Source organism: Lonchura striata, chromosome 5 (genome assembly GCF_046129695.1).
Source record: "Lonchura striata isolate bLonStr1 chromosome 5, bLonStr1.mat, whole genome shotgun sequence".
Classification (NCBI taxonomy): domain Eukaryota; kingdom Metazoa; phylum Chordata; class Aves; order Passeriformes; family Estrildidae; genus Lonchura; species Lonchura striata.
Window position 1 is genome coordinate 20,622,904 of NC_134607.1, and position 13,099 is coordinate 20,636,002.

General features: G+C 40.8%; 1 protein-coding gene across 1 annotated transcript in view; it reads right to left on the bottom strand.

Annotated features, from left to right (window-relative positions):
• Positions 1-13,099, bottom strand: part of NUAK1 (NUAK family kinase 1) — a 45,590-nt gene that overhangs the window by 8,874 nt on the left and 23,617 nt on the right. Inside the window, exons 3-4 of the mRNA XM_021536077.3 lie at positions 3,989-4,140; positions 2,645-2,710 (exon numbers count right to left, since the gene is read on the bottom strand). Of these exons, the coding sequence (XP_021391752.3) occupies positions 2,645-2,710; positions 3,989-4,140 (218 nt within the window). The remainder of the gene's footprint in view (positions 1-2,644; positions 2,711-3,988; positions 4,141-13,099) is intronic.

Here is a 13,099-nt window from a genome sequence, read left to right on the forward strand (position 1 = left end):
GGTTGGATAATAATTTCTAATGGATTACTTGTCCTCTTTATTTCCTGTTTTAAAAGTATTGTTTAAGCTGCTATACAGAGATCCATTTTTACAACATCCTATTTTTTCTTCAATTATTACAAAATGTTTTTGTAAATCATAATGCATAGATCACTGGCTTCATCAGAAACATGTATGTTAATTGCACATTGCACCCAAGAACAAAGGGATTCCTTTAATTTTCCCATTCTTAAAATCAAACCACCAATTTTGTGTTTGTAATCCACTGAATGAAATATAAATACTAGGAAAGTACAAATAAGACTATCAATCCATTTCTAGAAAATGTCTTCCCCTGACTATTTGAAGCCTTCAGTCAATACCAAAGCCCTGCATTTTTTTTCTGCCTGAACAAACCACATGTAAATATTCTCAGAATGAGGACCTGATAAATTTACTCCTAATAAATAATTTACAGTTCCATATGTGTTTCCTTGCCAACAGTTACTGTTTAGTGAAACAAAGAAAAAATGGGAAGTGAAATTCTGTGCAAGTAACACAGAAACCACAGCAACATATTCAAAGATTCAGCACCAGGGAAATAGTGGCTGTATGTTTAACATCAAGTATTCAAAGTTGACCTTAGTCACAAGGTTTAAAAAAAGAGAGCACAAAGAAAAAAAAGAAACATACCAGAAGTCACCTCTTGAAGCAATCCAAATTCAAACACTATTGACTGTAAGATATATGAAATATCAATACCTTCCTGAGTTCAGTCTGGTTTTCAGCATCATAAGACCCTTTGCACAAGTAGTGACTAGGGGACAGCCAAGAAGCCACTTGCCCATGTCAAGGCAGCCTTGCCTGCTCAGAGGCCTTAACATTGAAGAGATGTAGCTGAGAAAAGGTTGGAAATATGAAAAATACCTACAGCACTTTAAACACCATGCAAGACAGGAAAGGGAAACCCTCAAGAAAAAGACGTCCAAATGACTGGAAGGTACATGAGGAGGCAGAACTACCTGAATTTCTTCCACAGCAATGCCACTTGCTATGGCATCTCTGGTTCTGAAGCCCCTGGGTCAGCTCCAAGTGTGGACCAGACAAAGCCACTTGTACTTGCCCTATCCTTCCACTCTACCCACAGAAGAACAACTCCCATAAAGGAGAGAGGGGCGGGAACGGAGCTCTGTCTGACAAAGCTCAGCTCCCCAGGGCCTTGAGGAAGTAATTGGTTTTGCATATGAGGACCACGGTGCAGAGATCCAGCCCTCCACAGCTAGCAAATTCCACAAATTCCTCTTCTCTCTCAAGAATTCTCTGATTAGCTGGGAAGATAGTTTGGCATGTAATGTGGAAAGAAAGGTCATCCTGCCTGCGGAAGCCTGATTCGTATACAATGTCCTAGAAAGGCTACTTTTTGTTTTCAGTACTGCTGAGAAAGGCTCTGGCTGCTGCAGACAGCAGCCCTGTAGAACAGGAGAGAGGAGTTCTGCTCCAATGCTGGATGCTAACAGCAAAACATCCAAATATTGCATTGGATGGGCCTTCTGTAAAAGACTATTTTTGGAAACCACATATTTATGTGCTTTTAATGTACTAGCTGATCCAAGTTAGCTTCTGTCATCAGCATTACACAGATGGCATTGACCACGTTACTTTCCATTTCCATTGCACATCAGCTCAAAATGAAGACAATCTCTCCAGTGTGAAGCACAGAAGGCAGTGCCTACAGCCCCAGGGCTTTCAGGGGAGACAAAAGGAAGACCCAGGCTATTTAGGTACTGGGCTACGAAAGTAGTGCCTTGATTACTTTTTTAATTAAACAAGGATGCTCAAGCATCAGCAGAAACTCTTTGGTGTTCCTCCCTCTGCTTGTTTGCCCAAGGATGAGCACATCCAGCCACCCTTACATCCAGCTATCCAAGGAGAAACAAAGGTGAAAGTGAAACAGGTTCAGCCACCTGGAAATTACACTTACTTTATAGAGGAATATAGATAGGATATATGTAGGAATTTACTCTGGAAATTAAATCTCTGTATTATTTAACTTTGTACAACAACTATAAACAATAAAAAGAAAAGACAGGAAAAAGGGTCATTCTCTTGCTTTCACTGGGGAGAAATGGTATGGAAATTACATCACTGACATCACTATCCAAAGTATACGTTTGTATCTGAAGTTCCAAGGCCATTTCCTAATGAAGCACATGTGCTTTACTAGGTTTATTTTGAAACTCTATTTGCTTATTTTCCAGCCATGATCAAAAGAACATCCAGACTGTTCTGTAGGAGGCACTTGAACCCTGTAGATCAGAACAATTTTTTCCTAGCCCCAGAAGTAGCCAGCAATAATATCATTTGTACAATAAGCCCAATTGCATGGAATGCTCTGCTGTTTTCTATCAGTGGGAAGATACTGCATTGGGAACTGTGGCCTTTGCATGGCAGGACAAGGCCTTCTTCTCCAAAGTATGCAAAGCTTCATTTAGTGTATATTACTGGGAATCAGTGGTGTCTACCCCCAACCTCCAAAAATCTGAGCCTCTTGCCAGATACTGTTGCTTAGTAGCTGTTGCCATAACAATGGCTCTTCTAATACCTTGGGTAAAAATGTTATAAAACATGCAAATCCATTCTGAGAAACTAAGAAAAAGAATCCTACCTTAATATTAAAATTGTCATCAAGAAGAATGTTTTCCAATTTTAGGTCCCTGTGGACAACACCATTCTGAAACAAGGAAGAAAAAACCAGAGAAGTGCGTGAGAAAACATTGGGAAAATTAAAGGTGAGCTGGCAGGGTGGTCTTTGCATCTACATTTCAGGGCTGATTTCACTGTCATAACACTCATGGCCCAGTGACTAGTGGCAGGCGCTGTTATTAGTCACTTGGTGTGTGGTTAAGGGAAGAATGACTGGAATCTGTCCTCCCACAGACACTCTGAAAAAGCAGGGGGGTGGGGGGTGGAGGGCTGGGGGGTGTCTTTTCGGAACTTAATTTCATCCTGGATCCTGCCCCCAGTGTGTGAAAGCAGGATGTTCTTCCCAGGCATCAGAAACCAGTATCTGTCAATGACGTTAGCCCCTACAAAAGCCCTCATTCCTCCAATGAGCAGCCACGTGGATTGGGAGAGTTATAATCCCATAGGATTGTAAATGTTAGGGTCTAGGTCAGAGCCTTCTTTACAGAAACTTGGGAAAATTAAATGTATCAGGAATGGCACTGCAGTTTTTCAGCTCTATGCAGTGAGGACTTTGAGAAATCCCCTTTTTATCAGAATTCAAGTAGAGACTTAAGTGTTTTAAGAATTCAAATTAAAATTGTGTGAGCTGCTCATTGCCTTTAACGTTATACAAGTTTTGGCTCTATGCAGTTTTTTCATAAACAGGGATAAATGTCCATGATGACAGCCAGTCAGCTACCTTGGATTTAATTGCTTGACTTGTCATTCCAAGTGGATACCATGATGGATAAGGTCATTAGCAAATGGTATCTTTCCTGCTACATCTGGTAAAGTTACTTTTACCTATCCAGAATGAGTATGTACTAAAACTCATGCATGAACCTCATAGCTTTCTCTTGGCTTTTTATTTCATATATTGTATCTCCTATTCTCAAGTTGTTTAATAATATATTCAAATTGCAAACTAACATTTGTTTGAATGTATTAATATTAATGCTTTAGAGGTTATATGGGATGCCTTCTTTAGTTGATGTTGTAATTTTTGAGGTTTTAAATGACAGGAGAATTATTTTCAAGGCAAAAATGCAAAGTAGACCTAAAGTAAGGGTGTGTCTGGTATCTGTCATAGCACAGGAAAACATCATTAGTCTTTAAAAAGGCACTGGATTCAGCGTAGTGCTTTTAATGAAGATCTCCTGTTGTACTGATAAAATCATGTGCACTAATACTTAATAATGAATGCTGTTGCCTCAGACATGCTTTGAAATATATGCCAGTAATCAGCCTTGAAACAGCATTTTTCACCATGAAATCCTTTGCTCACCTTGTGGCAGTAATGCACAGCAGAGACGATTTGTCGGAAGAAGTGTCTTGTCTCTCTTTCGCTTAATCGCCGCCTCTCACTGATGTAATCGTACAACTCTCCTTTACTTGCATACTCCATGATGATAACAATCTTATCTTTATTTTCAAACACTGCACAGAAGAAAAGAAAAAAACACCACAATTGATTCAATACATTTGAAAACTGACACTTGAAAGAGTGAAGACTTGGGATGTCTGACCACATCCTAGACCACCACTGCAGGCTAGAAAGATGTACTAACAAATCCCACTGCAAAAAGCCAAAACTACTTTTTACCAGAGGAAAATTACAACATCTCAGACCAAGAGAAGGAAGTTGAGTTTATCCTCTCTTTCAAATGGCTACACAAACCTCTTTTTCTCAAATAATATGGGGTCAGAAGGTGGTAAAGTCAACTTATCGTAGTGAGGTGAGGTGGACATTTATGCCAGTAAAACAGCTCCTGCTCCAGCACAGAATTCCTTATACAAGTAGCCCACTTGAGGCCAGAGGACAGAAGCGGACAGGAGCCCTCATATAATTTGGAAAGGGTTCATAGAAGGCATAATAAATTCTTGTATTCAGTAACTGATACAGGATTGTCATTTGGCTTAAAATGACAGCTGGTTGGCTTTCACCTTCCACCAAAATCCAACAAGTGAACTGATAGATGTGTCCTCCCCCATCCCAACTCTGTGTGACAGCATGGCGGGCATGGCCACCTGAGTTTGCTGTGGCTGCAGCACCTCCAGAGCTGTACAGCTCTTGTCAGTGTGGCTCTGTACCCCGTCTCATGCAACCAACTCTTCCTCCAGCTACCTTATCTCCTGCCCCTACCACATGTCCCACTGCATGTCACAGACTGCATGCTGTAATCCTCTGTCTGTTGTGCAGAGCTGGCAGCAATGCACAACACCAGCGTAAGCAGAGCAAGGAAAATCATCTCATACACGTCACAGCCCGGCTCTTCTTCAGGGCTGAGAGTTTGCTGCATCACATGCTGTCAAGGACTTTGCTGTGAGTGGCAGATAACTAATATTTAATCTAGTAAAGCAGGCTGTTAATAGTCTGGAATTGCTGTAGTTTCCTAGCTGCTAAATAGTTCTTCTCTTTTGTGACCAAAAATCCATTGCAACCTACTGGAAACTTCCTGCACCTGCCATAAGTAACCACTGCTATATGAAAACATGGTGATTTTCCTTTTCTTTTTAACTGTGGCAGCACTGATCACACTGGCAGCAAGGCCAGTATACAAATTAATGAGGTTAAAGGGTTTATGACAAACAGATGTTAGTTTTGACCAGCCCTACTGTAATGATGCCTTCCTATATCTCTTTATCAAAGCTCAGCCAGTAGTCTTTGTTGATATAAAAAAACCCCAGAATTAAGCTTCAGCTTTTGCAGTGAAATGTGAAGCTACCTCTCTTAACACACAGATATTTACTTCTCTGAGGCCTTGTCTCATGTCCTCTCACACCTTGTCACTCAAATCTACAAGCCAAAGCCTCTGCAGTTCACTCTAACACCCCTGAATCCCAGCCAAACAGCTCTGATAAAAGAAAGAGCAAACAGCCAGATAAAATTGGCTGCTTACTTGTCTGCTGGCCTCACTGTACCCCGAAGCAGAGGCCTCTGCCAGCAATTACATCCTATGTGCATCCTCATTAGCAATAAACTTCGGAAACTGGGAAAGCCGTCTCTGGATGGATTATACATACAGTATCCTCTCCAAGAACGACAGACTGATACTGTCTGGGAAAAACTGAACATGCCCCATGTCATTCAGGGAGGTGCTGTGATGTGTTACCAATAAACAGTAATGTGCACATTCACTTCTCTAAGATCAGAAAGGCTTGTTAGGTACAGGCTTGTTTAAGAAGACAAAAAGAAATAGTTTTAGTAAGCTGAGACAAATCACTGAAAATGCTCTCATATAAGAGATATGATTTAAAACAAACACATAAACCACACAACAACAACAACAAAGTTCCTCCCAAACCCCGAGTCCATGAGTTAGGGGTTACTGTATCATGCACATATAGGTGAAGTTGCCACAAGACACAAACGATCTCAGTGTACTTCCATGGAAATGCATATCCCAAGCAGTTCCAACTGAGGACCACCCTCAGCTCAGAGGCACATTTGTTCTTGGCTCTTCTTGCCCTACTCCTCCAAAAGCTGATACCCCACCAGGTGTTCAGTGCTGCTGATGACAGTAACAACAATAATAGCCCTGCCATGATAGAGCATTCTTCCAGACTGTGTTTTTATGAAAGTTTTGCCTTTATTACTCAGTCCTAAGAGTTTTCTCAAATCATCCTTGATGTTCTGAAGTTTTAAATCCTAAAATGTAATTCTTTTGGACTCAAATTTGCCATATTAATACAAGTCCTGATGCAGATGTATTTTCCAACATTTCTACAGAAATGAGGTAGAAAGCATTTGGTTTGGAGGAATGTGCATTCAAAGGCGCTTTCCATTTCAAATTTTCTCTTACACCCTCTAGGAAACTGAGATAACACCATCATGCTGAATTTAGGAAAGCATAAATCCCTGTTCCAAATTTCAAATTTTTGTCACAAAGCCACACTAGAATCAATGAGAACAGAACTGTTCCAGAAACTTGTATTTGGCTTTCAGTTTACTGGCACATTTTTCTTCACAAGGAAGATTTTGAGAGGGAAACTATTCTTGAACTTAGGTAACATTACAGAGGCCTCCTCACCATCACCATAGCTGAACAATTACAGAATTAAACAGCAAATAGTTTCTCTACCCAGGAACAGAGGTGAATAGGGAGGTATTTTTTTTACAACTGCGTCATTTCACATCAGAGCACCTCCACTTTATCAGCTGAACCTCAGGAGTGGGCACACAGCTATTTCCCACAGAGAGGGAACTAAACAGCAGACAAAATATCTAAAATGAGAGCTGCAGCTGAAGGAAGAGGAGGTTGAAAAGCAGTGGGATTTATGTCTATACACACACTGCCTTAAAGAGGAATTTAGTGGTCAAGACTATCAGGCAAGTGACAAAGTGGTATTCTGGCAAGTCTCACACTATCAGCCAAATACACCATGAATTTTCACAGTAGTATTTAGGATGTCAGGCAGGTTTCACATAGGCACTTCTGAATTTCCCTTCTGAGCACAGCATGTAGTTTTATAAACACATGCTCAAGAACGCCTTGTGGCCAATGGCTGGTGGAAGAGAAGAGGGCATTAATTAAAGGCTGGATTGACTTACTGCAAAGAATAATGAGGTAATAAATATACTGCCCTGTTAGCACCTGGGCTGTAACCTGTGGGCTGATGACAGATGGGTTGCCTCCATATAGCTTCTGGGACTGCTTGGTTTACTCTTTGTTTTTGCTGCAGATGATTTATTACCTGCCATTCTACTGCATAATCATTCTGAAACTCACCCCCACCTACAAGTGTGCCTGAACCCTGGTTGCACCTTCTGCCAGCAGAGAAGCATGGCTTTGGCAGGATGCTGAACTCCAGGAACCTCCCAAATCTTGCTTCTTCTGGGACAGCCATGTCAGATAAGTCTGCTCCTCAGCCCTGAGCAAGGTCAAGGGAAGGAGACCACATATGAGTACGGTGGGGCTGCTTTAGCTTCTTTCAAACTATCAATACTCTGTAAATGGCTAGCCAAATTAGATAAGCAAAAAAACATCAGTACCAACACCCAGACATGGATAGCAGGGGAGATGGCCTGCCAATTAGGAATCAAGAATGGTGGGGGGGTTCCTTAGATAGAGGCATGAGCCTCACCTATTAGAGGGAACAGCAGCAGGAGAAATGCTTGCTACCAGCTATGCATAATCTATTTCTGAGCAACTGTGTTTATTTTCACCACTCTGCAAGCTGGGTTACTCTGAGAGCTGCAACAAGACCTTGATGTGCCTGGAGGGCCGCTGCACTTCCTCAGCCATGGTGGTCAAGTGCTGCTGCAGAGCAGTGCTTGCAAATCACTGCTACTCCTCAGCAGACAGAGCCTCCCAGCTGAAGGACTGACTGTGGAGATGACCACACTTTATGCAGTCACAGGGGAGGAAGCAGGGAGAGCAGTTTAAGAGCACATCAGGAACCAGGAGCAGGAACAGCACGAACCTCAAGGTGTGAGGAACAACATGATTGTATCCCCAGGAGATGAACAAAGGACTAGGACACTGGCCACAGCTACATGGAGAAACAGCATTTTCCAGGGGGCTACAAGGTTGTGGGATTTGGTCTGGTCACCCCAACAGCCTTGGGAATCCAATCAGCAAAGGGTACTTAAGATACAGTGGTCAAAGATTTCTTACTTTTCTTTAAACCCCACCCTTAAGTCTAATGTGTTTGTTTCTTTTTTAGAAGTGACAAAGAAAAAGTCTATACCTCCAAGTTCATAACTGAAACCAAATTGGCTGACTTCAAAGTTCCTTGAAGAACATAAACGTGAAATTGGGAAAGAATTTCACTTTTCACTATCAAAGACATATCTGAGACAAAGTACATTTTGTTACGTGAACAACCTGTCCCTCTTTCACAGGTTGTTCTACTATAGTAATAGCTCTTGCATATAATCTCTCCACTTATTTATAGTTAGAGGCTGTGAAATTATGACCTCAGCTTCTATCTACAGCCTCCCATTTTCCAAATAGCGCTGGTTGACCTCTTGCTCATCAGCACTCTTCTTTTCAACCCTACTGCCAAATTTGTCCCTCTATCTACACCAAAGTCACCTCCTCTGAAACTCATGGGACAAGTCTGACACCAAATGAACACACTCACTACATTTCTTCTCTGCTAAGATGTGCTTCACTGTAAAATTGTTGAAAGCCCAGATGGGCAAGTTTTTCAAACATCAGTCAGAAGGATTTAATGGTACATTGTACACCCCTCTATTAGGACAGCTCACTTTGGACTGACTTACTACCAAAATAAAATGAAAAAAAAAAAGCAGGAGGCTTTTGCCCTTCCTCTAAGCTCATAGAATCTGAAGTCAGTGAGTGCTGAGGGGGATAGATTATTTCCCCCCCTCCCAAAAAGACTATCTCCTTGTGGACTGATTCCATTTGGTTTACATGTAACCCTGGGGTAAGGATTTTAGTTTGTTAGTTTAAGAGGGGTGGCCAATCTCTTTGCACTGGAACTATTTGAATTCTCCTCATGCCTTTGCTCTCTATCAGAGCAATCTCCTAAATTAGTTCCAGTATGTTGACATTCCTTCCATCTGGTGTCTTTCCATTCAGTGGTATTTTTATTACTCTCCTAACAGCCGCAGACAGAAGTACCTTTCCACTGCTACAAAATGCTCTTTTATTAAAGGTCAGCCAAATCAAAAGAACAAGTGAGTTTGTTTTTCATTTTGGAGATGCAGACTAGAATAACCTTTTCATTCAGAAAATTCATGTATGACCCAATTACCTCACTTGTGTAATAAGCCTTGAATTATTCTTCAAAAAGTCATGCGAGTACTGAAAACTGTCTTTTACCTTAGAAATTCAGCCTGATTCAGCTTTTGTATTTTTGACTGTTTTACAGCCCCTTGGCATAATTTTTATTTAGGTAATTGTTTGTTTGGGGTTTTTTTTGTAGTAGTATTTTATTACTGTTTTTAACAGAGCATATAGCAGACATGACAATATCCCAGGTCCAATGAGAAAACCATATACTTAATTATAATTGAAGATATCAAGATATAAAATATGTGTTCTAATGCTAAACTTGTGTTAAATTATTTTTCTGAATTATAGCCTTATTCAGCCAAATTGCATCTCCTTTTAAATTAAAGGAACGTAGCTCCTTTATTATGGCATGCTGTCTGATTTAAAAAGATCATGCAATAATCTTTTTAAATCAGACAGCATGCCATAATTTACTCCCCAGTGAGGAGATTAAATCAGAATGGGAACTATTATCCTTGGTGAGGTTGTTTCTCACAGAGCAAGACTGAGGATATGCAGATTATGATGGTTTGCTCTTTAGAAGGAAGGAAAAATGACAGTTGCTAATTTGGCCACAATAACACATTACATTAATTGTCTTTGTTTCAGCAAAGAATACAAGCACTAACTCCCCTTTATTTAAACATGATTTAAACAGTTGAGGAACTCAGATAAGCAAATATTTACATTACTATGGTAGGACTGTGTAAATGGGAAGATGGAAATAAATTTAATCACTGCTGGCAATCAGTTTGACTTTTAAACTGGACCTGCCGTGATCTCACACATTTGAGTTTATGTCATGTCCAATGAAGTGCTGTTTAGGTAATCACCCTGAATGGCAGGAAATTCATAAAGCTGGGGTAGGGCAACTAAAGAGTTAAGTTTGTTTATTCTTGTTTCATTAGTATCTCCAGACACCTGAAATATTACTTGATGTTCTTGGATGTTATCAACTGAAAACAATGAGAATAAAGTACTTGAAGGTCAAAAGCCTACATAATTAGAGGAAATCAATTAGAAATGTGGTTAAACAGTATCATTACTGAAGTACTTTCTCTTGGCCAAAAAAAAAAAAAAGAATAATTTCAGCTTTCCAACTTCCAGCATTCTTGATTAAAGCCCAGTCATCCATGTGATGTTTAAAGGGACTCGTGGCTTTTTCAGGTGTTTTGCACACAGAAGGGGTGGGGTCATTAGGCACCAAAGGTTTTTTTGATTATGTGTGAAAACCAGGAGATAGCAAAGGCTTGGACAGAGGCTGAGATTGCTCTGAAGTGTCACAGCCTGAGACAAGTGACTGTTTTGCCACCCCGGGCCCTGGCTGCTGCCCCACCCTGAGGTCCACATGCATCTGATGGTGGAGACACTTGTTTGAGCCAGTGCTGCTGCAGGGATGCAGTTCCTCAGCAATGGCTTGTATCCACACACCTTTAACAGCTGCCACAGGCAGATTTCTGACAATGCAGCTGGTTTTGCTGATGATATGGTGATTTGACTGACACAGCTTCCCATACTGGAGATAGGCCTATGTGTGAAACACCAAGTGTGTTTATGCTTTGTTGCATGAAGTCTGGCACAAAACATGAGATTGCACATGTATTTGGCAAGTGCAGTGAGTATCCTGGAATACTATGCCACTGCTGTTACACACTGTCAGATTATCTCCTATTGTCTTTGGGGTTTGAAAGTAGAGCTGAACCAGTCTCCTGATTAAGCATGCAACCTAGCTCAAGCCATTGTGGACTGGCAGACATATGATGGAGAATCTCTCTGCTTTCTCTTAAGAGTACCAAAAAAGCAACCTAGAAGAAAAAAGAAGTGCATCTTACTTGGGAGTTCCATATTTTGTGCTTTGTTAACGTAAAGTGTGCAGCACTCTTATAAGCATCCTGGCCCCAGTTCAGCAAGAGCACTTCAGCCCACTTTCCTTCAGTTACTCACTTACATTAATGCCATCATGTTCCACAAGCACCAAATTTTAATCCTAATGTTTATTCATTCTCCAGGGAAGATCTTCAGTAAACTATTTCTACAAACATGTTATCTAATAGTTTGTTCACCTTTAAGTACATTTTGCAAAAGGGCAGACTTTGTATGTTTCTGCTGACCAAGGACAACTCTTTCAGCACAGAAACAGTCATGCAGACAACTGTACTTCACACTACAAAGACTCAAGAGCTCACTCCTAAACATATCAAGTGTAACTTTACCCTCATGATTGGCCCAACACATGTTTAAATGTTTGCAGAATGTTCCTTCCCTGGTTTAACTTTTATAAAGTATTGCCAGATGAGGTAGTCTTTGCACTCAAGCTACCCCTGGAAAAATATGTTAGCTCTCAAAGGCTTTATTATAAAATGTTGGAGTTTTCAAGGCAAAAAAGCAATAGGGCTAAGGAAGGGTGAGGGGCAGGGCAGAGACAGACAGATGAATGGACAGAGGCATTATTCTATAAATTAAAATGTATGTGCTGAAATCAGAATACTGCCAGCAAAGCCGACTTCATTTATCCGGCCCCTTTCAAGGAGTTTAAAGTCACTTAAAGGAGCACTTCCCTCACAGCTACACTCGATAGATTGCCAATTACAGCCCTGCTGAGAGGATAGAATTTCTTTAGTCACAACTGTACATCTGCCCTGGCAGTAATCGGCAAGGTCCATGCCTTATGATTAGGTTACAAAGAAGTATCTCTAAACTGGAAAGCTTCCACACATCTGAATTTGCTTGGTATCAATAAAAAAAGATAAGGTTGTCTTTACATCAAGTAGACAAATTCAGAGGTTAATTGCTATTAGCAGGAAGGTCAAAAGGATACCTAAACAAGACCCTACTTAAGGAAAACACATGTTTGTAAATGCAGTACAGAGAGCTTTCAAAGATTATTACAGGAATATCCAGCATTGTCCATGGTACATATATCTGTGCAACCTGGCACTTATAGAGAGAGCTGTCAAATGTACAGTGGCAGTCTGGAAACGTGCAGTAAAAATTTGTGAGATAGAAGTAAAATATCTCTAGGGTGGCTTCAGTCTTAAGGTTAAGCATCTGATCTAAGTTAGTCAGCTAGATTCCAAGAGGAGCCTCCAATATGTCATTTATCCCACTTATCTGAGAAAACATCTCCGAGGAGGCAGCCAACCACCCTGGGAATATGCTGATCTCTTTTGACTAGAGAGGGACACTAGATTTGTAGCATAGACCAACTGCAGAAATGTTGGGTTGCTTTATTTTAGTGAGATTAAACCCATCTCTTAGGATTTACTGACTTCAACATTTTCTGTCAGGGGATAGCAATATAATCACTCTTTATGCATCACTCAAGAGGAAAATCTATGTGTTTAAAGTCCAACTTTTGAGAGGACACAAACACTTCAGTCCTTGATGCAGTAGTCACTTAAATTCACAACAAGTACTCTTAGCTTCAAGAGAAGCACACACTCAAGGGCCCCTGAGGTCACACCCTCACCTCTGAGCAGCTCTTGTGGGTTCAGCTGCACAACCACACATCTTCCCAGTGCTACCACATCTTAAGTTACAGCACTGGCTGCTACAGGCCAAATACGGACTCTGACTGCTTAGAAAACACACCAGAACCTGACATAGGTGCTCATCCTCCTCAGACAAGATGAATTCTCCATCATGGAGCTCAA